Source organism: Synchiropus splendidus, chromosome 19 (genome assembly GCF_027744825.2).
Source record: "Synchiropus splendidus isolate RoL2022-P1 chromosome 19, RoL_Sspl_1.0, whole genome shotgun sequence".
NCBI lineage: Eukaryota > Metazoa > Chordata > Actinopteri > Syngnathiformes > Callionymidae > Synchiropus > Synchiropus splendidus.
Window position 1 is genome coordinate 5,706,036 of NC_071352.1, and position 27,267 is coordinate 5,733,302.

Here is a 27,267-nt window from a genome sequence, read left to right on the forward strand (position 1 = left end):
GAACAGTCATCTCCAACCTGCCCTTATTAAAATCTGAGCCAACACAATAAAGGAAACAACAATCTAGCTGGTGTGTAATCTAGCGGTCATCTTTCAAGGTTTTCCTGTCCGCTGGAAGTAGGAAATACTGGTCTAGTATTATTATGAGTAATAGTCCTGTGAACATATATTATTTATTCTAACTTTTGCATCTCCTTTATTTGACACCCCCTTTCTGACCCATGACCCTGTGGCTGGTGTCTCGCTATGATCTTCATGTCAGAGGTCACTGTTGGTGCCAAGTAGCCTTTTTTGGATGGAACCCAGGCGTCCGCAGCACAAGCATGGAACAACGTAGTTGTCATTCCTGCCTGAGCTCAGACACCTACTGAATGTAATCTTCAATTTGAGTTGAACAGGGACACCTGCTGGACACACTGCACTCATGGGACACTCTGTGAAACTTTATTTAAATGTCTCGACCGATGCTGCGCTAGAATAAAGTGAGATATGGTTTATTTAAAGCCATACAATAGAAATATAATAGTGACTTAGTAGGCACACGCGTGGTGTCAAAACAAATTTTCAAAGTGTCATGTTATGCTTCTTAATAGTTTATTTACCTGTATGTACCGGATCTACCCAGACATTCCTGCCATCAGTGTTGACATTGCAGTCAGGTACTTTCCTCTGGGACTTTACCAACATTCTTACTCTGTGTTCATCCATAGCAGGGGAGCGTTTTCATATGTTCCCCTGCTACCACAGTGAGACACTTTCTTCAGCAACTCACAACTCTAGCCAGCTGGAACTGAGTTCTACAGTCAAGTGAATAGTGTGACTTACTGCTGCTCCTTTGCCGGTCGGAGGACTATTATCAAGTATTGCGTCTCTACTGCACTGTCGCTGCATGCACCAGATAACACAGATTTTACTTGAAGCATCGTATGTATTTTCAATTTAAGTAACTAACTATCATATCATAAATATAATATCATTGGTTATTACTACCGACTGAAGTATTATTTCTTGGCCTGCATTGATTTTCTACCATTAAATGTGTTGTCATTCTCACATATAATCAAATAAGTACTGCATCGAAATAGTTGGTCATGGTATTGTAGCAATGCTTCTGCTGCTGCTTATTATTTAAGCAACTCTAGTATGAGTACAAGAAGTTACTGGAAATATTTGTATAGGTTAAGCAGCTGCTGATGCAGTAGAAGCAATAGTACTAATACTTGTTCCTTAAGAGCACAGAATTTGTGGTACTGTTCTGTTACTACAATGACAACTGCTACTACCGCTTCACCAATTTTATTTTATTTTATTTTGTAGCAGCGACCGCAAACTGGGATAGTTGAAATAAATTTTTAAAAAATCGATCGGTATATGATATCAACCTCGACGTTTATTGTCCTAACTATCCTAATAGATGCGCAGCTGGGAAAACTATTCCCGAGCTGGCCGCGCGTAACACGATCCACGAGCGTGGGTTTATTTTGGTGATGTGCGGCCCCTCCCCTCTAAGTTCAGCCCCTCCAAACTCCTCATTGGCTGCGGATCCGCTAACTTCTCCTCGTCTTTGGCTGCCGACGGCACAGAGTCTCCCAACACAAGACTCGACACGTGCTGGTCGAATCGCGTCAACAAATCACAATAAGCGCTGAGAATATTTATTTTTCTCACACAAAGATTTCGACTCCAAATTTAGTTGGAAGTTGAAGAACAGAGATCAACAGTTGGATCCAAACTCCGCCCGTGTTCCAGCAGCCTGTCAGCATGGTATGTTCCCCGTTACTGACTTTAAAACGCAGTCTTCCTTCCACGTTTTGGTACTCTAAAGTGAGCAGACTGTTTTGCTACTGCGGCGGTCATGAGGTCTCTCCTCTCCCCCCTCTGCTCTATACATTGACTCCCAGGAATGAAACACGCTGTGCTTTTTCCACTCAGTGTGTGTGGAAGAACTGGAACAATTGTGTTGCTCATATTCATTTTTTTCCTGTCTTACAGCACACTTTAAATTCGATTTTAAGTCTTGATCTCTGTTAAAATCTAAGAATCAATGACATTATGTTTTACTTGAAGTCGAATACTTCTCAGCTCCGCCTGTTATTTCACCACCAATAGTGGAAAAAGTGTGCATAAAAGAGGCTTTATCCTGTCGGGTGCAACCATGTGGTCCAAGAGTTTGGTCAGCATGAGGTGGAACCACAGGAAACTACATGTTTTGCAGACTAAACCCAAGTTATTTACTCACTTGTCAATGCAAATGATAAACTGTTTTATATTCCAAATGATCAATCGAACGTTTCTCCACAAGAGAGAGAGAGCGTCTTTCACTCAAGCGTAGACAGGCTTCATAAAAACATATATCTTTTCCCTCCATTTGTGTGTGCGTTCAAAGATAGCTGCTCCCCTCCACACACATCTGGATGATAGCATCTTCACTCTGTTTGTCTGTTGGTCATATGGTATATATTTCCCTTAACCACTAAAGTATTGTGTTACTAAATAATACTTTTTATACTACTGACCTCAGTTTCCAGGATATAACGACTCTCAAAGGCTACATATATTGTATTAGGCAAATTATAGTTAGTTTGGTCGCAGCTCTTTTTTCTGTGCCACTTTTTTCAATCACTAACACAAGTAAAAGTAAGTCTTTTTGTGGGTTTTCTTTCCTAGATGAGAGGTTTTCCCACTTGAGAGAGTTTTCGATTGTTACATCATGAAACAAACCCTTGTGTTATCTGGTAAAGGTTTTCTATTATAAGAAAGAATCTCTCATATTCCACCAACATTAGCAACATGACGACAGCGTAACATTTGCGGATTGTATATTACAAGCATCAGTGAAATAAATATCATGAAGTAAACTGAAAAGAAGAGGGATACATTTTTATATTTTTGTTCCTCCACTGAGTGACAGAGCTGGTGGCAGAGAGACTGTCAGGGGGCAGGGACTATAAGTGGTTTAAACTGTTTATATCTTTATTTAAAAACTGTCTGTTTATATTTTCATCTCAGTCTAACCTGAACTAAAACCTCAAGTTTTCCATTTAAACTGCTTGGAAGACGAAATGTTTCCACGTGCCCCTGTCGTCTAATGAGCTGTCTCAGTCCCAGTACCCACAAGTTGACCTCATGTCCACTTGCACGCACCACCCACAGTGTGGTCCAATCTAATCCTTATACTTCTCATTGGAGTGTCCCACCCACTTATTTCCAAGCCTCCCCTTCTCCAGTGGGCTCAGTACTAATCGACTTCCCCCTTGTCTTATGAGAAGGTGCGCGGTTGGGAGACCATTTACATTCCAGAACACTGGCCCGTGTGTCTGTGGACACATACTTTCCTGGGTGACACAGTGTTCCACTTTCCTTGTACTTTTCCATTCTCACCAGCTGCAGCAGCACTTTCACATGATCCAGCAAGGTCACCAGTGTTTGGCACTTTTAGAGACACAAGCATTTCTAGAGAAGACTGTTAACACCGTGCCATGATCGACTGCTAACATTCCTCATGATCAAGGTGACTTTCAGTGTGGAGACCCCACTAGTTTTCCATTTGTTTCCTCATCCTAGTCACTTTCCCTGCTGCACTTTATCCAGCTACTACTGCTTGAAATCATATCATTAATATGCATGTATTTAAATCCCTTTTTATTACGATGAAATGTAAGTAGATTTTTATCGTTCCTTTTTGCTGTGCAGACCCTGCTGTTTCACTCCACGCTATAACATCCTCCTCTAAATGCTGCACTCACTCCACATCTGGCTGCTTTTTAAATAAAGCTTGAATCAATGACTCAACTAGCTCATTCACCATAACACATCTCATAATAAGCACATTAGTCCAGAGCCACTAAACCTCAGCCCATTTCCTCACAGTGTTGTTAGCACTCAGAAGGGATCGCGGTAGTGTTTATGTTGCCCCCTGACCGTGGCTGTTGGTGCACGTTTTACCACATGTAGTTCATGTTGAATGACTGTAGCACATGTGTGTAACCTTGCTGCTTTCACATGGCGGCTGCTGAGTGTAAGCACACATGTGATACTCCAACAACAGAAAACAGAGCTGACCCCTGCGTAGTCTTGCAATAATCTTATCAGCTCTTTCACATGTTTCACACTCTTGTGGAAATGAGGCTCTGGGCGAAGCTGCTGTTGTTTTTGTCTTAGTGTGAGAACATTGTTCCTTTACCTTCAAATGTTCTGAAGGTTCTCCTGCCTTCTTCAGACAGAGAAGCCTCCTCTGGACGGCAGTGAGGACCAAGCCTGGCTGGGTGATGCCCAGTCTGAATCACAGCTTGCAGCTTTAGACAATGGGGATGAGATTGAGGCTGGCGATGAAGACAGACCAGCGTGGGATTCCAAAATCCAGTACGTGCTGGCGCAGGTGGGCTTCAGTGTCGGCCTAGGGAACGTGTGGAGGTTCCCCTACCTGTGTCACCAAAATGGAGGAGGTGAGTGTCACGAACAACAGGTCAGCACAGGTTTTTGGAGATGGTTTTGAGATACATCCGTGGTTTGGGATGTTTGTAATTTGATGCTGCTGCTCCACTCTTCTATTGCACAATGTGCTCAGCTGATTCTTTTAGAATGTGTTCAGCTGCCAGTGGCTCCAGCGTCAGGGAAAACATTTTCAAAATTCTCAACTGTGTGTGTAATATAATTCGGCACCGTGTGAATGAAAGTGTTGGCTCCCTCTGCTGTGTTCAGGCGCCTTCATGCTGCTCTATGTTTTCCTCTTGCTGGTGGTGGGAGTCCCTCTCTTCTTCATGGAGCTGGCTGCAGGTCAGAGCATTCGCCAAGGGAGCATCGGCGTGTGGAAGCACATCTCCCCTAAACTGTCAGGGATCGGCTACTCCAGCTGCCTGGTGAGCATGATGAATCACTTTTGTTGACTGGTCTCTGGACGCCACTCCATATCCAGACTGCTCACACCTGTCAACAATGCCAACACTCCAGTTACACAACATGTGACTGCTGCTTTGCACTTTTTTGGGTCTCCTCTCTTAGAATTCTTCATGCCATCCCTTTCCAAATGAGAACTCCAAACTGAAGTGGTTTACACATGTGTGTTTAAGCTGTGTGAGCACGATGACACCGTGTAAAGTGAGAGGGGCAGCGCACCGTCATGCTGCTCGCATGTTATGCAACAGATCTCTCTCAGTGTGAACAAGAACTCTCTGTATGAATTCCAAAAACGTTTCTAGGAATTTTCTTAGTTTATGGAAATAAAAACTCTAACCCTCAGAATATATTCTAAAGCAGGGGTTCTTAACCTTTTTGATCTTGGGACCCACCTTTCAAAGAACAAATGGCAACAAACAAAACCTTGTGATCATTGCAAAAATATTTTGTCATAGTCATATTCATCCAATTTATTAAAGAAAAATAGAAACAAAACACACTTGATATAAACTGTTGAGAAAACTGGAAAAACTCAATAGAGGTCTGAATAAAATAAATGTAATAAAACCATGTCTAAATATCATAAAATATTTTTATTTAAACTCCAAAGAAGATATAAGTAAAGTGCTAATAAAAGTATCGCCATAAAAATTTTCAAAACTGCTTCGACAGGTGATTTCATTCATTTAGTGTTTTCTTTTGAAGAACATGGTTGTTCACTATCATAGATTTGCAGCTGTCAAGTCAATGCACTGCCATCATATGTAGCTAATGTATTAAAACTGAGAGTCTCGCAACCCTCACGGCCCAAAGGTATAAAACAAAAAAAAACTTTTAGCGGCCCTCTAGGGCCCTTGGTTAAGAATCACTGGTCCAAAGTAAACGTTTTTGGACAAAACAATTTAACATGGAATATATTAACATATAATATATGTTCTCTGTAAGTCTAACTTTCTAAGTTTCTAACTTACTCTCAGGTCTGTTTCTATGTGGCTTTGTACTACAACGTGATCATCGCCTGGAGTTTGTTCTACATGGGGAACTCCTTTCAGTACCCTCTGCCGTGGAACCAGTGTCCCGTGGATGTGGCCACCAACGAAACAGGTACTCGGTGTGTGTGTGTGTGTTAAGTGCAACTGAAATCCGATGCTTCGTTCACCCTTCTTTGTACTTTGTCCTGGCAGTGAGAGAATGCGCCCGCAGTTCTGCGACATCCTACTTCTGGTTCCGGAAAGCTTTAAATATCACAAACTCCATTGAAGAATCGGGAGAAATGAATCCCGTCATGACTGGCTGCTTGTTGGCTGCATGGACAATTGTGGCGCTGGCCATGATCAAGGGCATCAAGTCTTCAGCTAGGGTCCGTCTCCAACGGCCAAATCTCTTTCCCTGCTCTCCCCTCTCACTCTCATCTGCTTCTGTCTTCAGGTGATGTACTTTTCCTCCGTGTTCCCCTACGTGGTCCTTGTTATTTTCCTCATCCGAGGGCTGACTCTGGACGGTGCCATGGATGGGATCACGTATATGTTCTACCCAAAAGTACGTTTATTTTTATGTATAGTACTAATTCATTAAACCAGTCAAATCATTTGTATCTCAACTCTTTCTGGAATCTTTTGTGTTTTTTTTCTCAGCTGGAGATCTGGGGTAACGTGCAGGTTTGGCGCCAGGCTGCCACGCAGGTGTTTTTCGCCCTGGGACTGGGCTACGGCTCAGTCATCGCGTATTCTTCGTACAATCCGGTCCACAACAACTGCCACCGCGATGCACTGTTGGTCTCCGGGATCAACTTTATGACCTCGGTTCTGGCCTCGCTGGTGGTGTTCGTCATCCTGGGTTTCCGAGCCAAGAACATCGCCCTGCGCTGCGTGGCTGAGTATCTATATTTTGCTGTCAATATAAAAAACAACCTCAAGGGTCAGGGGTCGGTTATCTGTGAAATCTTTCCTCACTGAATCTCTATCTCTTTGTCCTATTGAGAGCATCATTGTCTTTAGCGTGACGTTGCTAATATATGTAGCTCCTGAATGTTACAAGCAGATTTTGACCTGTTTTCTCATGCAGGAATCTGGGAGTGCTCAACCTCATGTCGACTCGGGGCAGTGATCAGCACTGGTGGCCCTGGTTCAACATGTCCGACCCGGGATCCGTGTCTGTTCCTGAGTACCGTGAGTGGTACGGTCACTACGGCTCCATGGTGGGCGCAAACATCACCGACTGCAGTCTGGAAGAAGAGATGAACAAGGTCAGACCAAAATACGAAATTAGACTATTGTTGGGGGTAAAATATGGAAGCTATTCAAATAAATACTAAAGTTGAATCTCTTTGTTCTATTGTTGATGGCTGTATATTTCTACAGTTTCATGCTGCACCTTTACTCATACATATTGCAAACAAACGCAGCAAGTTGTTTCATTAGGTGCGGCAACAATAGTAAGAGGCTGAGGTCCCTGTGTTCCCAGGACCCCTTAAGAATGTGGCCTATGCTATAAAGTATCTCCCGGACGAGTAGACAAAAACCCATGTGATGTATATGCTGAAGCTCCTGCGGCAGTGGACACAAGCTGTGAAGTTTCATGTCGAGTTCCTTCCTCTGTTTGTTTTGTCAATAAAACAATACTCAACCAAAGACCTCTTCTTATTGTTGCTTCAAGTGAAGATCTATTTCAGGGTCAGATGCGTATGTATGTTTTTGAACCTCCTTTCTGTCTCTCAGGGTGTGGAGGGCACAGGTCTTGCTTTCATAGCGTTCACCGAGGTGATGGCGCTCTTCCCCGGCAGCCCCTTCTGGTCCACGCTGTTCTTCCTCATGCTCCTGAATCTGGGCCTCAGCACCATGTTTGGTACCATGCAGGGCATCCTCACACCTCTCATGGACAACTTCAGCATCCTCGGCCGCCACAGAACCATACTCACTGGTAACACACGACACTTTGTTTGTGTGTTGATCTATGTCCGCTGTTTGCTTCTAACATGATTTCCTTTCAGTGTCCAGCTGTGCTTTGGGCTTCTTGATCGGGCTTCTTTTCACTCAGCGCTCTGGTAACTACTTTGTGACCATGTTCGACGACTACTCTGCAACTCTGCCTTTAATCATCGTGGTGATTTTTGAGACCTTTGCTGTGTCCTGGGTTTACGGGACGGATCGGTGAGGAACCTCTTTGAGTGACTTTTTCTTTTCACTCCTTCTATCATTCGACTGGTCCTTATTCACTTCAGCTTCCTGGACGATATCGAGGACATGCTGAAATGGCGCCCTCCAGTGTTGTACAAGTATCTGTGGAAGTATGTTTGCCTGCTGGCCATGACTGGACTTCTGGCTGCCAGCTTTTTACGGATTGTCTTTAAAGGACCCACCTACACGTCGTGGAACCAAATCACTGTAAGACCACTTTATAATATCCACTGTTACATTTTTGTGAGTGAATTCCTTGTGTATTTGTGCTTTTAAATTCCCTTGACTTGCAGGCCTCAGAGAAGACTCTGGCCTACCCAGGTTGGGCTTTGGCTATGATCGTCCTGCTCATCGTCTTGGCCAGTCTGCCCGTGCCCATCGGATACCTTCATTCCATGCTGACAAGTCGCAGCAGCCCTTCAAGTGGCGAGGAAAGTGATCAACAAATCCATCGAGAGCTCTACACCAAATGCAACTCCTCTGAACTTCTGGACTCCCAGCAAGTTGCGTCTGAGGAAAACGACAGTCGCCCCCGGACAATCTTCCTGCCGATGGCAAACGAAAATTACAGGCTTCTTTCTCAACTAGAGGAGGACGAACAGGACACCAGAGTGTGAAATTGGACGTGAGGTGTGTGAACAGGACGCCAAAATGTGAAGGGAAGAGAAATGAACAAAGACTGAGTATCTCATACTTGGCTACTGACTCGACAGTCTGGATTGTTGAGGAGCCAGAGTTATTTTTACTGAAGAATGAATAAATTACCATCCTGATTTTTCTAAAAAGAACAAATAAATAGTCTTAGACCCTAGAGTATCAAAACATGAACATATACAGGAAAGTGCTGCTATTATTTGTAGAAACTAAATGTATATTATACTGTGTGAAACACTAGCGTTTAACTTAGTAGATCCTGCCCGACTGAGATGAGTCTGCTGATCGATCAGTATTGATGGTGAGTTACAGATTTTGGCAGCTCCTTTTTTTTTAGGTTGCTGCATGAAAACATTTAGAGTTTTGAATCATTGTGTTGTTGGAATGTGGACAAATATAGGTGTATTTGCACCAGCAAAGACGTGAGTGAATAGATCAGATGTGTTGTGTGTGTGTCTGTGTGAACGAGTTTACAATATGTATTGAGTTTTTATCAGTTTACCTCAACACCCAGTGGTTTTCAGATGAGCCCACATTAGGTTCTGTGTGTGGCAGTATGGCATTGTACTGTAGACAATGACTTGAATAAACGTGTAGTTGAAAATCCAGTTTATTGTCTGAGTACGGAACGTTTTCTCATTTACCTTGATGTGGAAATTCGTGTAACTTCCTCCTTCATTCACCTCTGGAGCGCGAGGGAGGAGGGAGTGAGGAGCGCGAGCGCCGTGCGTGTTCACGCGGGCAAGAGGGCGCGCGGGAGTCCACCACACCGGCCGGGTCACGGAGCCGCGAAGATGGAGGTCCGACCAGACAGGTTTAAGGCGGTCGCTGCGAAAACTCTGGGGAAAATAAACAGGTATTTACAACATTTCCGAACTCTGCTGCGCGTCCCTTTGTTTCCTCTTCTTCTCGCCGTCTCTGGCTGCGGGACAGTCGGCGAGGATGCTGCTCACCGCGCGGCTCCCGGAACCAGAACCGAGAAAGTTTACATGACTTTTCGTTTTAAAGTTGGACCAAAAAAAAAATCACATTTTTTTTATCACGATACTGAAAAGAGAATTTAATAAAAAGCCGCACGTCACGCGCGGTCGCAAAGACGATAGTTTGAGTAACTATCGTGACATTTGTGTGTCGACAGTTTATCTGAATACAAAAACATTCATTTCAACAACAGTGACAGCTCGGATTAGACATATTTAGTATGTTTTGCAGACTAAAACAAAATTCCCTGTGAAATGTTCTGTCAAAACTAAGCGCAGCTGGTGTTTGTTGAGTTTATTTCACGCGTTTGTTAGAGCTTAACGTGAACGATCCAGCTGAGAAGATCGTGTGATTATGTAATGTGGCCGTGAGCTGTTGGCACGACTTGACCAGATGGATCTATCTATCTATCTATCTATCTATCTATTATCTGTCTGTCTGTCTGTCTGTCTGTCTGTCTGTCTGTCTGTCAGTCCTTCTGTCCGTCTGTCCATCTGTCCATCTATCTATCATCTACCCATCGACCCGTCTATCTATCTATCTATCTATCTATCTATCTATCTATCTATCTATCTATCTGTCTGTCTGTCTATTTATCTATCTATCTATCTGTCTGTCTGTCTGTCTGTCTGTCTGTGTAGCTATCTATCTGTGTCTAAGGGTCTGTATCTATATCTATCTGTATCTATGTATCTATATGCGTTTGCATCTGGTTCTGTCTCTTTATAGCTCTTTATAAACATGTTGAAGATCTATTTATCAGTTTATAATACTTTATAGCATCTTAACAACACAATATATATATATATATATATGTGTGTGTGTGTTTTCATTTTTCATGCATGCACCGTTTTTGTAGTTCTAAAAATAGATATCAATTTTCATGGTGAGATCATTGTTTATCCATCCGTCCCATGACAAGTCCGCTGCCATCCTTTTTTTTTTTACATACATCCCATCTTGTATTTAAAATGTATTTAACGTGTACTCTTTGCATCATCATTCATTTGAATGATGCCGTTTCTAAGTTGCTGATGATGTAAAAGTTGATTTCCTGATGATACAGCTAAATCATTCCCCGGTCACAAATCTTCCTGCTGTGAAACAATGTGAAACGATTGTGTGTCATGACAAGCCGGGAAACACGAACCAGTGTGCACGACATTGTTTTAGAGAGAAAAGAGAGATTAAAGTTAGTGATAGAACCTCATGTGTAGCTTTAAGCTTTCACTCTCCCAGGATTTGAGGTAGCAAACCAACGTATAAATCCCGTCCTGAAATAGCCTGTTTTTCAGTCCAGCTGTCGAGCGACGCAAATCCCTAAACTCTCCCCTCCCACTCCCTCCATCCCTGCCCATGTCACTTCCTCCAGCCGCTCCCTCATCCATCCATCCATCCTCCAATCCGTCCATCTATTGAGCTCAGATAAGTTTCATCCTGTCCCAGATTAACATGCAACGGTTGAAGCTTTGTCTCGTCCTGGTCCTCAGTCCTGATGCTGTGAGAGATGCGAAGTATCAAACTGATCGTGAAGGGCGTGTCCTTTGGGCTTTAACTCACACGGTTAAATGATTTCATGTGGAAAAGTGAGTGTTTGGCTCACACAGATGTGAAAAGATGCTCCGTGTGTGTGCAGGAGAGTGTGTGTGTGCGGAGGGCATCCCTGCTCTGGGTGAATATCTGCACCACCACCTCACAGACAAAACCGTGATCCCTCCTGATGAAAGCAGCCAGAAGTCCATCAATTATTTAAAGAAACTCTCCATCAGATTGCATCTGCTGTTTCTATATTAAACTCTACTAGCTAAGCATAAACTACAACGCTGTGAGGCCCAGAAAACACCAGAGCGACCCCCAAAACTGTAACACTTCTTGTACATATCTTTTGATGGAAACCACACGTCTAATGCAGGATGAAAGCCTCACTCTTTCAAGCAGGAAGAAGTCACCTGTTTTTAACACGCTCGCCATTGTAATATATAAATAATGGTGGTGTTAACTATTTAAACAGCTTTTCCATACAGCCATTCAATCGAGTGGTGTTTGTCACACTGCAGTCATCTCCTGGAGATAATGGATCGTTCACTAGAGCAGTTCAAATGCTGAGCAAGTCTCATAGTTAGATTCCTCACGAGTTTTCACCATTGGTCACCATGATGCCTGCTGCTGCAGCATAACAAACATGGCGTCATTTCTTTGAAATGTTTGAACCGAGAAATCACTTTTCATTTCCCTCTGACACCGGAGACAGTAGTAGTGGAGACAGTATGTGTTACACTGCTTTATTTTCAAAACTGTCATCACATTCTTAAAGGAAAAAAAAAAACATATGTTACATCAGTTACCTGAATCATTTTTGGGCTAATCAGTTTACATTATTTTTACTCAGAAGCATTATCATAATATTAATATTGCTGATAGGAAAAAAAAAATAAAAATAAAAATGGCTGATTGTTGACTACTGATATAATTACTTGCAAGCAAATTGTGTTTTATTTGATCAGTTCTCTATAACCTCTTCAATATTCTGTTTGTAGCAAAAACATTTAGATGTTTTTCTTTTACCTGTAATTCAAGTAAAATTTAGCTTAAGTTTGTGCTGCTGTCATGTTGTCAACTATTCAACTCCATTAAAATGAGTTTAAAAACTGGGAAATTGTTGAAAGTCCCCTGTGACATCACCTTCCCAAATGCCTGTCACCGTGTTTATTTGGAGTCAATTTGCATTCAATTATTTCCAGTTTTTATTGCTCATTAATCTACGTTACGATACGTATTGATTTGCATTTCTGCATACAAACCGGCTTTATTAGAGTTCCTTGTTTAAAAAAAAAGCTCATAAATGTGGTAATGAGGAAAACAAGCTAATATTTCCAAAATATTTCAGACGTGTTGGAATAGAGTTTGGCTCGGCTCACAGCATCCAACAGATGAGCTGCTGTATCTCTCGTGCTGCAATGCTGATACAGGTAGAGATGGGGATTCTGACTCTGGTGACCTCTAAAAGCACTGATGATAAGGCACATAAGCGTCTGGCCCCTGAGTAATGGAAGAAGATGATCTGATGGCATTATTTTTTTATTTTATGACCACGCTAGCCAGTGTCTGCTGCCGGTGTGTGATCATATTTACCCTCTGACCTTAGCAGATGAAGAATATAACACAGGAAGATGAATGTCCTCATAATGTTGTGGCTCACCAGTGAGTATTGTAGGTTTTTTCTGTTTTTTTTTCCAACTCTGGCAGACAAGGATCATATATGTTGCTGCCGTACCCAATTGGTCGTTGAATTATCAGTAGTTGTATTAGTAGCTGTATTGAGAGTAAATGTTTTTTGTCAGAGTACTGGCACACGGAAGAAGTACAAGTAACAGTCGTACAAGTGTTAGTATCACCAGAGGCCATTGCAGTATTACCGACAATATTAGTGGCTCTCGTAGTAGCAGCAGTTGTAGGAATGACATTAGTAGTGGTAGTAGAATTGACACTATTTAATAGCAGTTTTGCAGGTGGTGGAAAAAATATATATCTTACTGTATTAGCAGTAGTGGTTTGAGTTTGTTGATGCTGTGGTTGAAATAGCTGCAGAAGTAGTCGCAGTAATTGGTAGTAGTTGCAATGGGAGAAGTAGTTTGATCAAGGTATTTTGCAATTTTTTTTGCAAGTCCAGTTAAACTTTCAGTTAAATTCCACGCTCAAACAGAGGAATGAGTCTCGAATCAACAAAATAACTCCACTGTACAGAAATAAAACGCTACTGTTAAACATTTCACAAAAGCAGCGTAATATCCAACTATCTTACATAGCGACATAAAATATCAAGACAAAATCACACACTCAAATATTGCAATATTTCAGTAAAAATATTGACACAATACTGTACAACCAAGTCTCGTAATATTTGAGTGTATCAATATTTTCCTACACCCTTCATGAATAGTAAATAATAACAGTCGTCGCGGTTATTATGTTATCTGTTAGGAGGCAAGTGGCATCGGTGAAGGTTACTTTTGTGCACGTTTGAATGTCACATACGTGTGAGAACAGCAGGATGGTGAGGGGGGTGTCTCCCTGGGTGACACCGTCCCACTGAGACCCAATCTGTTTACTTCAGGGACAGAGAGCGATGGATGCCTGATGGATGGCGGGGACACCGACACACTTTGTTTCAAGAATGATCGCTGAGTCAAAAATATCATTCCTAAAAACGTATTTACCATATGTAACTAAGTGGACACTTGACAAATACCAACTCTAGCTGTTATATAATATTTTTGCTGTCAACCTCCCTCGTAGTCTCCCTCCATCTCGCTCATCCTCTTATGAGCGGATTACACAGGATGCTCAGTGAATTGAGTGTACAGGGGAACAAAGGTCACAGGTCGCTCACCAGCAGGTTTGTGCCTGGCCCACCCGGCTCATCCAGCCTGCTTCCTCATGAATGCAGTGCAGAACTGATTCAGCGGCTACTATTCCAACACCCAGGCTGCTTCCATCTACCTGCTCACGTGGTGTTGGGTAACCCTCGTGTTTCTCTTGTAATTCTGACATATCAAAGAGCCCCGGGTGCCCGGCCTCCTGCCCGCTCCTGTTTTCCCGCTCATTAGCTGCTCCCAGCTGAGTGGCGTTACATCTGCATCAGACACCTCATGCAAATAAACAACAACTTTTTCACCCCGTCACTACGTCAGTTTGTCCACTTCCCCCCCCCCCGTTGTTCTACATCAATTCCCACCCTTAAACAGCCCTTCATTTTAGGATGATTTATCCTCCCTTGTTTAGCGTTTTCAGGACGTTCACAGCCCGAGTGGCCCTTCGTGGGAGGCGTCCGTAATTAACGGCGATTTCTGCCGCGGGCAAGTTTCTCGTTAGCTGGTAACATATGTGAAGCTGCCGAGCGGCAATCTGTCGTGAGGTCTAATGAGGATGTAGCCTTCACCAACTCAGCGCCACTCTGGGGGCGCGTCAGCACTTTTGCTCACTAAAAGCCAAACTGCGTCAGGATCAAGCAGATATTCAGTCGCAGAAGCGCATTTTTCACTTCCTGTCTCAGCTCCGCCGGTGAGACACGTGGGGCGCGGTCACATGATAAGTTGAGAGGTTTTGTTTACTTTAGCAGACATCAGAGAGGAATCTGACAGTCAGTTCTATTACCTAGAAATGGACTCAAAGAGTGCAGACCTCCGTCAAACCCACGTTGTGATTTTACTTCCACCCTTTATTGGTGCCATTTCGTCTCTGTAGCTGAATACTGCAACTGTACCTGACAATTCAATTGCAGTGCGTTCTTCTGTTTTTGAATTATTTGGATAAGAAAGACTGGGGTAAAATGCCATGATAAAAGGATGACAACAAAATGTTTTAAAAATTTTAATAACAGTAAAATATGGAAATGACACACATATTTCATATAAGGAGCACTGTATCATAAATCACTTAATTAATTTAGTTATAAAACAAAACTTTATAGCCATATAGGGTGGAGAAACAAAGCCCTTGTGTGGCATGTGGTCTAACATCCATTTTAAATATCAGAAGACGTGAATAGAAGGAGCATGATAAGGAGCAGGTCACGGTGAGAATTTACCGGGGTAAGAGTATGTGGTTCTCACTTCTGCTTATGTCATGTATTTTCCAGATTTTACCCATGTCAGACTGAATGAAATGTCTGAAATGAATGAATGAAAAGCTAGTCTCAGGTCTCTTATAAGGCTATACAAAACAGAGAAAAATCCAACCGAAGTTTTCTTCATTTGTGCCCCACTATGGTTTCGTCGAGTCAGGAATCTGATTTGTCCAACTAAGTGAACAGTGAAAGTTGAATCTCCGAGGTTTATTCGGACAAAATGTGAGAGTCTGAAGCAGCCAATAACAATGTGAGAAATGTGCAGTGGAGCCACGCCCAGTGCTCGTCCTTCATATTCATTTCCGGAAGTAAATCATTTTTGTAATCCTAATCTGAATGTTGTGACAGATTAAGAGATAGAGAGAGTGTGTGTGGTGCAGCCTCTCTAATCTATCTGGGTGGAAAAATGTTGTTTGACAAATCACTTTTATGGTCACCATCTTCACTTGACACCTTATATGTCTCCTGAAAGAGTCCAGGTTTAAAATCCCTTCACAATTGCTGTTCGCATAGGAACCAGGAGATTATGGAGGGAGTCGAGTGCAAATGGGGGAGGGAGAGAAATTCATGTGCATAACCAGGCGATATGACGATGGGATGGATGATACATGCCGCAAAACAGGCAGGCAGGCGAGCAAGTGGAGAGACAATGACAGATTACAGCGGAAAAACTAGATTAAATTATTAATCTCTGCCAAAAAAACACCTCAATATGTGAAATAGCGACTTCAGTTTTGTCAAGTACTGAAGTTTTTGGTAGCTTTGTCTCGTGCACGTGGTGGAAACATATATTTGCGACTAAAAATATACTGATTTGATTCCAGTCTACGTACTTTTTGTGTGTGTGTGTGTGTGTGTGTGTTGTTCAGGGCATAGAAGCTACAACACACAGATGGCTGCTCTGCTGATGCCTCTGTGTGACTCTTTTGGAGAGCTATGGCACTGAACTATCAAGCTGGAAATTTGGACTTCTTGAATCAGATGGTTTCTGATGTACTTTTCTAGTCCATGCTGCAGCTCTTGGTCATAATCCTCCTCCTAACCACACCATTGTAACGCACAGTTCAGCCTGTTTCTGTGTGGGAGTGGCCATCTTGCGCAGTACCAGTATGGCAGCAAGTCCCAAGCGCCCTAAACGGAGCGGATACTGGGACAGGCTGAGTCAGGCCAGGCAGCAACATGGCGCCTGTTGACGCCCAGTGTGTGTGTGTATGTGTGTGTGCTTTTGAGGAGCACATAAATAATAGAGAATCTCTGCAGTGAAAATATGAATGGAAATACTCCAGCAACAGCTTTAAAAGAACATGGCGATCCGACCAAAATACACTGTACATTTGAGGAATTTTTTTAAAAGCTGGGTTTTGGTTTTCACTAGGGGATGTTTTAATGCATTCTGAAATGAGTTGAATGATGATTTTAAAAAGCGATTTGTCCACAGTTCTGATCCAATCCTTGTCCTTGTGTCTCAGGCTGATCGAGAAGAAGCAGCCCAATGGAGAAACCATTGAGTTGTCCGCGGAGGGTCGACCTCAGCTGGTGGAGGAGAAGGAGCTGCCCATGGTCGACTGCACCTGCTTCGGTTTGCCCCGCCGCTACATCATCGCCATCCTCTCCGGCCTGGGATTCTGCATCTCATTCGGGATCCGGTGTAACCTGGGTGTGGCCATCGTAAGCATGGTCAACGATCACACCGTCTACAAGGGCAACAAAGAAGTTCTCGTGGTGAGTGGAGGCACGGAACTTGGCGCTGATCGTCGTATTCTTGTAGCTCAGTGCTTGTTTAAAATACCCCGCAGTACTTGTCGATGATAAACCTGACAGGCAAAAGAATGAAATGATGCATATACTCATAGTGAAGGAACATGGTTGCAGTTTGCCGACACAAAAGTGAACATGGGAACAGCATGTACAACTGCAGACACCTGTGCTGTTATAAATAGGTGCCTCCTTGATGTTTTTTTTTCTTCACTGTTAGATTCTCCTTCGTCCGAGGTGGAGTAAAACTGCAGATTATTTTTAGGTAAACCAAATGATCACAGGCCTCCTGCACCCAAACTGTCAGTGGAGTTTAAAAATAAACACTTTCAGCCCTCATTTCGTCATCGCTTTAGCGTTTAAACACATCCATACTTGTTCACACGGTGATCAGTAGGATCTAGGCATGGGCGACGTGGACAAAAAAAGTCATCGCGATAAATGTTGTAATTTCGGCGATAACGGTAATTATCACGATACATACGTTTTCATTCTATTCCATGTGTTGTACACACTACAGTCTCTCTTGAAAGTGTTTTATGATGAAACTTGTAAGTGGAGTTTGCCGCCAACATCATTATTTGTTTATGAAATATATGAATACATATGAATATATTTATTGAAATATAATAGTTAACTAAGTGTAGAGATGAGTCAAGTCAATGTTTCACGTCTCTGGTAGAAGCCACTGGTGTCTGACAGACTGCTCTGCCAGCTTTATTTAGGGGTTAAATGGAGCCGTCTGTCTGCTGTGTCTCATGTCTCTTAACAGTTGACTTTAACTAAGGACCAGTCTGGACACATGTCCTAGATGCTGTTGAAGAAATATTAGAAATCATGTGAATAAATGATCATTTAGTCATATTCTATTTTCCAAATCATGATACACACTGTCAGTCCTTTTTCTCTGTGATGAAAAACCTTTTCACAATTGTCTCTCCTAAAATGGTTGTTTTTCATTTCCTTATTGAAGATTTCACTTACACTTTGAACGCTTTACAATTTGTTGATGGTCCCTAACTGATGCTGGGTTGTAGCATTAGCGCTGCCTGTGAGAGTGTGTCCACGATCAGTGAACCCTAATGGGGACGAGGGAGAGGATGCCGCCGCCAATACTGGAGCGGAGCTCCGTCCATCCTATTTTCACCACGGTGTTTGGCCGAGGTGCCAGCGCAGCGGGAGACCTGCACGTGTTGATATGAACCGAGGCAGACGACCGCATCAGAGAACCTATGAGGACCACTCCATCTAATAAAATAAACACCAGATCCAGAGACTCAGAGTCAAAGGTTCCCTGGATTAAAAATAAGGTTAAAACGACGATCGCGTTCCCGTCAAGTTCAGGTGTGCAAGTCCAATGTAGCGAGTGTGTCACGTGTTTATCGAATTTATCGTGAGCTGCAGAATTGTCATGGTGGAGATTGTGTTTGGCAGAATATTGTGTACAATAAGTTATCGCCCATCCCTAGTAGGATCAGGATCAGTGATTTAGTTGTGCTCTCCCTGCAGGCTGCCCAGTTCACCTGGGACCCGGAGACAGTCGGGATGATCCACGGGTCCTTCTTCTGGGGTTACATCGTCACGCAGATCCCAGGGGGGTTTATATGTCAAAAATTTGCAGCTAATAGGTAAATCTCTACGCATGAATTCAACAGGATCATTGTGACCTAGCTTTGACACATATTCTTGTTTTTGTTCAGAGTGTTCGGCTTCGCCATCGTGGCCACGTCCACCCTCAACATGCTGATCCCTTCAGCCGCCCGCTGCCATTACAGCTGCGTCATCCTAGTCAGGATATGTCAGGGTCTGGTGGAGGTGCAGTGTCTGCCTTCTGTCCGAGTGCTTGTGGCTCATGAGTGACGCCGTGTCTGCTGCCTCCTGCAGGGCGTGTCGTACCCAGCCTGCCACGGCATCTGGGCAAAGTGGGCCCCTCCTCTGGAGAGAAGTCGATTAGCAACAACAGCCTTCTGTGGTAAACTGCAACAATGATCTGATATCAGCGGAGAGTCGGCAGTTTGTTTCCGATCTAGAGTTGAGAGTGCGGTGCTTGCTGTCTCCTCAGGATCCTACGCCGGAGCTGTTGTGGCGATGCCTTTAGCAGGAATACTGGTGCAGTACTCCGGGTGGCCTTCAGTCTTCTATGTTTATGGTTAGTAAGCGGCTGTTCCTCATCGCAGCTGCATGATCTCACTGTCGGTGCTTGGACACTCCCAGGAAGTTTTGGGATATTCTGGTACTTGTTCTGGATTCTGGTGTCGTACGAGAGTCCGGCTGCTCATCCCACCATCACGCCGGAGGAGAGGAAGTACATCGAAGATGCCATTGGCGAGTCGGCAACTTTCCTCAACCCTCTGCATGTAGGTTGTCTCCATCCACGCATTCGCTCTCAATGCATTCTGTGAAACTGGACTTTTATTTTGCAGAAATTCAAAACCCCATGGCGACATTTCTTCACCTCCATGCCGGTGTACGCCATCATAGTGGCCAACTTCTGCAGGAGCTGGACTTTCTACCTGCTGCTCATCAGCCAGCCGGCGTACTTCGAGGAAGTGTTTGGGTTTGAAATCAGCAAGGTGATCACCATAGATTTATATACCGTCTATCGTAAAATGACGTTTTTCACGTCATGATGATGAAATGTTACACACTGATTGTTACACCCCGCCCTCCCCTCAGGTGGGCATGGTGTCGGCCCTGCCCCATCTGGTGATGACCATCATCGTACCACTGGGAGGCCAGTTGGCAGACTACCTCAGGACCCACAACCTGATGACCACCACCAATGTCCGGAAGCTCATGAACTGCGGAGGTGAGGTGGTCGAGTGCAGAGGCAGCGAGCATGAACGGTGGGAGGCCTGACACCAGGTGCAGGATCTGGACCGTCAATATTAAAGTTTAAACCTTCGCCTTCCAGCTACCTCCAAGTTTTGTAACTTTGTGTCAGACTAGCAGAGAAAGTTCTGCCCACGGTGTTGGAAAGGCAGCATCTGCCTGCAGCTAGGGCATCAATATTTGAGCAGGAGAGAGATTTTCATTTTGATACTCCAGCAGATACCGCGCCACTGTGCAGCTGTCCGTGTGCCATCCTGCGAATAAATGCCTCCACGAGGAGTTTGACAAACAGGTCTTTTGCTTCAGGTTTTGGGATGGAGGCCACGCTGCTGCTGGTGGTGGGCTTCTCTCACACCAAGGGAATCGCCATTTCCTTCCTGGTTCTGGCCGTCGGCTTTAGTGGGTTCGCAATCTCAGGTGAGAGCTTTGAAGTGACAAGTAGGGTGAGATTTAGAAGGTTTAAGTTAAGGGTCTGTGTCCGCTCAGGATTCAACGTGAACCACCTGGACATCGCGCCTCGATACGCCAGCATCCTGATGGGGATCTCCAATGGAGTGGGCACGTTATCCGGGATGGTGTGTCCCCTCATCGTGGGAGCCATGACCAAACACAAGGTAGACTTGTTGTTTGTGGCGTAGTCGGGTCAGTGTGTAACCGTCTGGTGGTGACAGACTCGTGAAGAGTGGCAGTACGTCTTTCTCATCGCCTCTCTGGTCCACTACGGAGGTGTCATCTTCTACGGTGAGTCGGGGTTTGACCCTCTTCCTCAAAGGACGCGACAATTAAATTCACCTTCCCAAATTCTCCATAGGCATCTTTGCGTCAGGAGAGAAGCAGTCCTGGGCCGATATAGAGGACACCAGCGAGGAGAAGTGTGGCATCATCGATGAGGACGAACTGGCCAATGAAACGGAGGATTTGTACCGAGGAGGCGGGCAGTACGGAGCCATGAGTCAGCAGGTGGTGGGCTCAAACGGCAGAGGGGCCGGGGGAGGAGGAGGAGCTGGAGCCGGCTGGGTGTCCGACTGGGACAAGTCTGAGGAGTACGTTCAGCCGCCTGGATACAACTCTTACATGTACGGCGGGGAAGAAGAGAAGGAGCTGACATAGAAGACGCACTGATGCGAGGAAAAGAAAAGATTGTTTTGGGATCGTCGCTCACTGCACCGCTGAGGGGACTCATAGGAACAGAGGATTCATTCCATCGTGTGTGTGTGTGTGTGTGTGTGTTTGTTTTGAGTGAGTGCATGACAACGTTTGGGTTTCTATACCTCAACTATTCTGAGCTTTTTTCTGATTGACCTGAAACGTACAGTGGGATTTGAGGCCAGCACATCCAGCAAACAAATGCCAAGCACTCACACGCACCAGCACACGCTGAAGCACAAGACCCTCTGCCCGACATTTGACACCCACTCCTTCCCTGACAGCAGCTCCAACACACTTCCTGTACTGGCCATTTAGAGAGCATTTCATCTCTCTCACCTGCTGGTCTTCAGTCTTCCAAATGGCCTCCCGAAGTTGATCCTTCCTGACTGGGACTGATGTCGTTTTTTTGTTACTTTAGCTCTGAGTTCAGGTCACTGGTCAGATCACGTGTCAAACTCAAGGCAACGCCTGCCAGGCACTTTATACTGTGTGGCCAGCTCACATGTGGACGGTTGTCCGCAAATATATCACCATGCCATCACTGGGTTTCCCGCCATGCATGTTCGCCCAATGCTCACTGACGGCCTCCCACCACTAGGTGACAGTGTTAACGCCTCTCTACTGAGCCCAAGACGGCGAAATTATAGAGGTGGAAGTGAATATTTATTTAAATTGGAAAGATGTTTTGTGTCGTTCTCCTGGGTTTCAGCCACAGACTCTCCAACAACATCCGTGTATGTTTAGAATCCTTACTCCTCCAGTGAGTTGGAGCAAGGATTTTTATAGATCCAGGGGTCAGCGAAAGGTCATGAATATGTCAATCAGATTTATGCCTTAATTGGGTTAATAATTTGAACTAATCCTGGAGGTCACTCACCAGCCTGAACCGGCTGCTCTCCAGTGCTTTTGCTTTGTCGGAACTGTGTTGTCGCGCCTGACACAGTTGGGTGTGAGCATGTTCGGCAGATCTAACCGGACGTGTTTGTGAGGAGGTCAATGATGGCGCTGCGTTCAGTGGCAGGATGAGTCTCACCTGACCCAACTAGGTCACGGGCAGCTCGGCTCACAGGTCAGAACGACAACTTCCCTCCCTCTCTCATCCTCTCTCTCCTCCCCTTCTATCGTCCTCCATCACATCTCCACCTCTTCAGTCCATCATGTCTGAGCCTGGCTGTCGTCCGCGCCCGTGCGACTGTGAGCGTGTTGTGTTGGGTGCAGGTGCTGAACCGTTGTGCAGTGAGCATGTTGTAATGCGCGGAGCAACGCACTACCCTACCGACCCTCCTCTCCTTTTAACCACACACATTAGGTGCTAATTCCATTCAGACACACTCATGCGCGTGAGTGAAGGTGATTTCATGTGCAGATGGAAACAACACAAGCTGAATTCATCTACCTAAACCATCACAGCATCTTCTCTGGATGCCCTGTAAAAGCAACAACTCCCTCCATCTTGCTGCAGACAGCTGGGTGATGGCGTCTCCTGAGAGCAGGAGCGGAGGTCGCATTGTTCTGTGGCAGTATTTTGCACCTGAACTTGCAGCAGAGGCGTTCCATTTCTACCTACACTCTCTAGCTAGCAGACATACCGACAATCACAACACAAGTATTTGACTTTAAACAGTGTTTTTTTTTCAGTAAGAATGTGTGTGAATGGAGCTGCAGCGTGTGACAATGACTCAACAGGGGACAGTAATATTTGGCGAGAAATGTCTTCTGGACATGAATGGCTCTCCCATTTTTAAATGTTGTATCGGTGTTCTTTGTCTCAGTTATTGAATATTGTCCTCCTGTGTCCTATTGAAACGTATGGCGACAAAAAAAAAAAAAAGATTGATGTACAAATGAAGTTGATGTGGAATATCCTTCTGTATAATAAAGTTGAATCTGAGCTGTTTAACTCGTTCTGACACGGTCAGCCTCGACCCAGAGATAAGTCTTTATTTATTTCCTTATTAGATCTGGAGGATGATTTCACTTTTCCCTGTGGTTCTCCCTGGACAGATGGATGTTGGATTATCTGTGATTTTAGGCAAAGATTAGATGGGAGAGCAGATGCACTGTGCTGGCGAGGGAGCGGCGGAAACACGCCTCACGCTGAGGGTGGGACAATATGGGAGCGTGTGTGCCAGGTATGACTCCTGCTGGGAGAATATGCTGCTTCATTTGCCACACGTGGATAAGAATAACACCTACATAGACTACAAAATGCATCAATATTTACAAGCACAATAACCCGGAGGCGCAACAACATATGTTTTGACGTCAGGAGCCTCTTGTTGACCACATTACTGCAGACATTTTAACACCGGTTAAACAAAATGAGTTAAGTCGGGTAATACCAAATACAATATTCACTTCAAGCTATTTCTTTTATTACACACTCGCTTATGAATAAAACAAAAATAAAAATGAGCACCCTGTTATAAGCCGCTTTATTTGGAAAAGATGGAAGTCAGTTGTCTTATGCGAAAATTGATGGCTATCAAAACACATCAGTTCTCAAGTTAAATCCTCCGTAATAACCATTAATTCATTTATCTAGTGAAGGTTTAAAGCAGCATTAGGTCGTTCAAGAATTTTTGCTTTTGGCGGCACGGCTAGTTCAGGGAGAGGCTGAAGCAGGACCCAGATTATAAAACTTTATTTCAACTGCATGTTTCACAATGAAGCAAAATGGGAAGTTTTGACATTAACTGAATTGGTGACAACAAACTTTTGAAGTTATAAGTTAGAAACTATTCTTCTTTCCAGAACAACAGTCAGGGATGGTGAAATGTGGCTCTATATATATATACGGTATAACATGTTACACTTGTCCAAACCAGATGACGGTGAATAGACTATTTTTTCTGTCTGATAAATGCTAGCGGACATTAGCTGCTAGCAGCTAATATCTGGTATATCTACACTGTACTGTGATAAACACAATAAAATGAGTAACAGACACGTTTGTTAGAATCTCAAAAATAGGTTCCCCACATTTGATAACACACCCAAGACCCGTGGTAAGCACAAGGAATGCCTCCCGGTACAATTCCCCTACAAACACTGTTTTGTACTCTTATTTGGGCCAGAAAACGAAACATGAGTTGAGCGATTATTAGCATCATGGCTAGTTAGTATCACCAGCAGTTGTTAAGTCTGATGTCACATCCGCTGCCACGCTCACTTCCGGCTCCACCAGGCAGCGAACACTGTTTGAACATAATGCAGATGTTATTTATGAGAGAGACAAAAGGTTTTGTCAAATGACTGACAACCACGTAATCAAACATTGACACAGTTTTGCCAGCCTGCGCTAACCTGACCACTAAACTGACCACTATATACATTTATTTTCCCAAATTCTAACTTACCGTACTAGCTTTAGCCATTTCCTCTTCTCATTTTCTTTCGCAGGGACGCGGTAGAATGAGAGGTTTTTGTCTCACTGTTAAAACAGCGTGGTACAGAACACTGAGGCATATTGACCAGAGAGTGGTTTGGACCCTCTAGTGACGTCTGTCGCCACTACAGGATCAGATGAAAAGCCTTTCGTAGCTCTCAGTTATTGCCAAGCACTTGACACTTGTCCGGGATTCATTGCAGTTGGGGTTGTGGCGTCACTCCCAGAACACGCCCCCCGGGCGGCTCGACCAGAGAAAGTTACATAGTCCGAAGGAGCGTTTAACAGAGAGCTGGAGGGTCTGACTCCAGAATTTTTGACACTTCAAACTGAAACTTGTCACCTCAGGAAATATGAAAATAATCTATTTATCTCTACATGTTACGCGTCGTTGCTTTTAAGACACGTTGCAGTACCAGAGGTGTCCACTCAGTGGCGGCGTACGCGTATATTTATTTTCAAATCAATATATTTTTTTAATAAAATACCACATTTTTACATTTAATTACTGGCGTATTTTGATCCGGGGTTATAAACTTGATAGAGTTTCCAATGCAATGGAAGAAGAAGAGTTTAAACCGACTTCAACTGTGAGTATTCCTATTTGTGATTGGTCCATATGGTGCGTGTCTTAGACACCATACTTCATTGTGATTGGGCAATTGTTACGTCAATCTGCGTGCTCGGCTGGTTTTTAAGCGAGGGGATTATCGCTCCTCCACAATGGAGACTTAACCAGAAACTCGTGTCACTTTATCCCCCAGAGACACAGTAATAATTCGCGTTTTTATGCTTTGATCTTGATTTATTTGCGCGTGTCTCTATACGTTGCTCATACGGGCCTTTTTCAAGTTTGGGAAGTCGGTTCCGGCTAATGTTATGTAGCAAGCTAATCTGGTTTATTCATCCACAAACCCGCTGAGAAACACAAGAAGTCGCAACTTAAAGTGAGTATTGGCTATTTGTTTGAGTTTAGATTCCTTTGTCTGACTTGTTGTGCAGATTAAATCGCCCAGACAAGTGTCGTAACAGACAGAAAGCTCACTTAAATCTGGGTCAGTGTTCGCCATGTCGGTGATCTGCCCGTCAGGCTCATCGTCGTCGCTATTGACACGCGCCGTCTTAGTTTTGTTTTGTTTTTTTCCTCAAATATTTCCAGGTATGACCGAGTACAAGCTTGTGGTGGTCGGAGCTGGTGGCGTGGGGAAGAGTGCGCTCACCATCCAGCTGATCCAGAACCACTTTGTGGATGAATATGATCCCACCATTGAGGTGAGAGTCAATCTTTGTAATAATAATAATAATAATAACAATGGTTGTGGACGTAGCTTCGCTTTCACTTCGCTATTTGGGCACTTTGTCAAGCTGAAAATCACTTTTGTGTCCCGAGTTTCGCTTCGTGTTTCTGGGTTGCGTCACTTGATTTCAGTTGTCTTGCTGACGGTCGAGTGCTGAGTCATGACTGTGTTGCAGGACTCGTACAGAAAGCAGGTGGTGATCGACGGGGAGACGTGTCTGCTGGACATCCTAGACACAGCAGGTCAAGAGGAGTACAGCGCCATGAGGGACCAGTACATGAGGACGGGGGAAGGCTTCCTCTGCGTGTTTGCCATCAACAACATCAAGTCCTTTGAAGACGTTCACCTCTACAGGTAAGCTGTGAGTCACTGTTTGTTTGGATCCAAGTCAACAAGCGGTCAGTGGACTTGTGGACATAAGGTGTATTGTTTGCTCCTCAGAGAGCAGATCAACAGGGTGAAGGACAGTGAAAGTGTTCCCATGGTTCTGGTCGGGAACAAGAGTGACTTGAGCACTCGCTCGGTGGAGACGAAACAAGCTCAGGAGCTGGCCCGGCGTTACGGGGTGCCGTTTGTGGAAACCTCGGCCAAAACCAGACAGGTGTGTGTGGTGTGAAAGTGGGGCAGCAGCTTGTTCTTCCCTGTTTTGTTGCCACCATCCGGTTTCAGTTCAAGTTGCAATTTCCCTGTGGAAGAGAAACTGCCAGAGTGAGACCACACAGTTGCTCTCAGTGCTGCCTAGGACTATATAGGTTGAAGTAACTCAAATGTCTGCCTCTTTATTTGACTTCACAAGTGTGCTGTGCTTTTCTAGCGTCAACTGCCATTTAACTTCTAATTCGTGTCGCTTTCTCCCACCAGGGAGTGGAGGAGGCGTTTTATTCTCTAGTGCGGGAGATCAGGAGATACAAGGAGACCAACCGCAGCAATAAGAAGAGCAAGAAGAACACGCAGAGGCGCTGCACGCTACTATAACACACGCTTCCAAAGAGCTGATCCCTTGTTATTGGGACGCCCTGACACCCCTCAGGTAACATTAGCAAGTCCATGAAATCAGATTCTTACTATGGTATGAGCTATAAATGAGAATTTTTAGTCTGTATTTTTGTGCTGAACAGGTATATTTGAGTATTTACAAGAAATGTTGCTCTGGTGTCAAAACTTTTTGTATGGCCCAGGATTAGTGGACTTCGTCATTCAACAACATTCCCCCATGATCACTTGTTTTTTTTAAAATAAAAGCTTCATGTTCTTCCACTCTTGCCCTCTGAACAACTTGGTATATTTTTAAACCTTTAAGAGCTGCAGGAACTGTCATCACTTACTCTGTTACCATTTTCAAAATCCGTGTTTATATTTTTGATACACGCCGCAACACTGCATGGCGATCACGTGATCGAACCGCACTGATGTTGAAGAATAAAGTACTGCAAATATTTTTGACGTGTTCATCTGGAATTATTTCAAAACGGGAAGAATGTTGCATCAGAAGATAAAGAAATGTTGGGGGTG

The 27,267-nt window shown here is 44.2% G+C and overlaps 3 protein-coding genes across 6 annotated transcripts in view; all 3 read left to right on the forward strand.

Moving 5' to 3' along the window:
* The window catches only part of slc6a16a (solute carrier family 6 member 16a), a 14,042-nt gene extending 4,728 nt beyond the window's left edge, over positions 1-9,314 (forward strand). For 2 of the 4 annotated variants that reach the window (XM_053851196.1, XM_053851197.1), the window contains 11 exons: positions 4,220-4,445; positions 4,702-4,859; positions 5,874-6,000; positions 6,081-6,256; positions 6,325-6,435; positions 6,531-6,772; positions 6,961-7,141; positions 7,614-7,815; positions 7,886-8,045; positions 8,117-8,279; positions 8,366-9,314. In XM_053851196.1, the coding sequence (XP_053707171.1) occupies positions 4,710-4,859; positions 5,874-6,000; positions 6,081-6,256; positions 6,325-6,435; positions 6,531-6,772; positions 6,961-7,141; positions 7,614-7,815; positions 7,886-8,045; positions 8,117-8,279; positions 8,366-8,689 (1,836 nt within the window). In that variant the 5' untranslated portion in view covers positions 4,220-4,445; positions 4,702-4,709 and the 3' untranslated portion in view covers positions 8,690-9,314. Of the gene's footprint in view, positions 1-710; positions 808-1,583; positions 1,765-4,219; positions 4,446-4,701; positions 4,860-5,873; positions 6,001-6,080; positions 6,257-6,324; positions 6,436-6,530; positions 6,773-6,960; positions 7,142-7,613; positions 7,816-7,885; positions 8,046-8,116; positions 8,280-8,365 lie in introns of those variants that run through there. The other 2 variants (XM_053851198.1, XM_053851195.1) reach the window with 2 other exon arrangements.
* Positions 9,315-9,425: 111 nt separating this feature from the next.
* slc17a7a (solute carrier family 17 member 7a) lies at positions 9,426-23,425 on the forward strand. Its single transcript, XM_053851442.1, has 13 exons — positions 9,426-9,582; positions 16,803-17,055; positions 18,598-18,716; positions 18,789-18,903; positions 18,973-19,060; positions 19,151-19,237; positions 19,303-19,445; positions 19,512-19,661; positions 19,765-19,897; positions 20,227-20,337; positions 20,407-20,534; positions 20,592-20,661; positions 20,732-23,425. Exons 1-13 carry the CDS (start codon positions 9,521-9,523, stop codon positions 21,028-21,030), a joined length of 1,758 nt encoding a protein of 585 aa, XP_053707417.1. The 5' UTR covers positions 9,426-9,520; the 3' UTR covers positions 21,031-23,425.
* A 1,708-nt stretch (positions 23,426-25,133) lies between these two features.
* zgc:55558 (GTPase KRas) lies at positions 25,134-27,181 on the forward strand. The gene is made up of 5 exons (XM_053851443.1): positions 25,134-25,404; positions 25,617-25,729; positions 25,931-26,109; positions 26,197-26,356; positions 26,617-27,181. Exons 2-5 carry the CDS (start codon positions 25,619-25,621, stop codon positions 26,728-26,730), a joined length of 564 nt encoding a protein of 187 aa, XP_053707418.1. The 5' UTR covers positions 25,134-25,404; positions 25,617-25,618; the 3' UTR covers positions 26,731-27,181.
* The last annotated feature ends 86 nt before the right edge of the window (positions 27,182-27,267 follow it).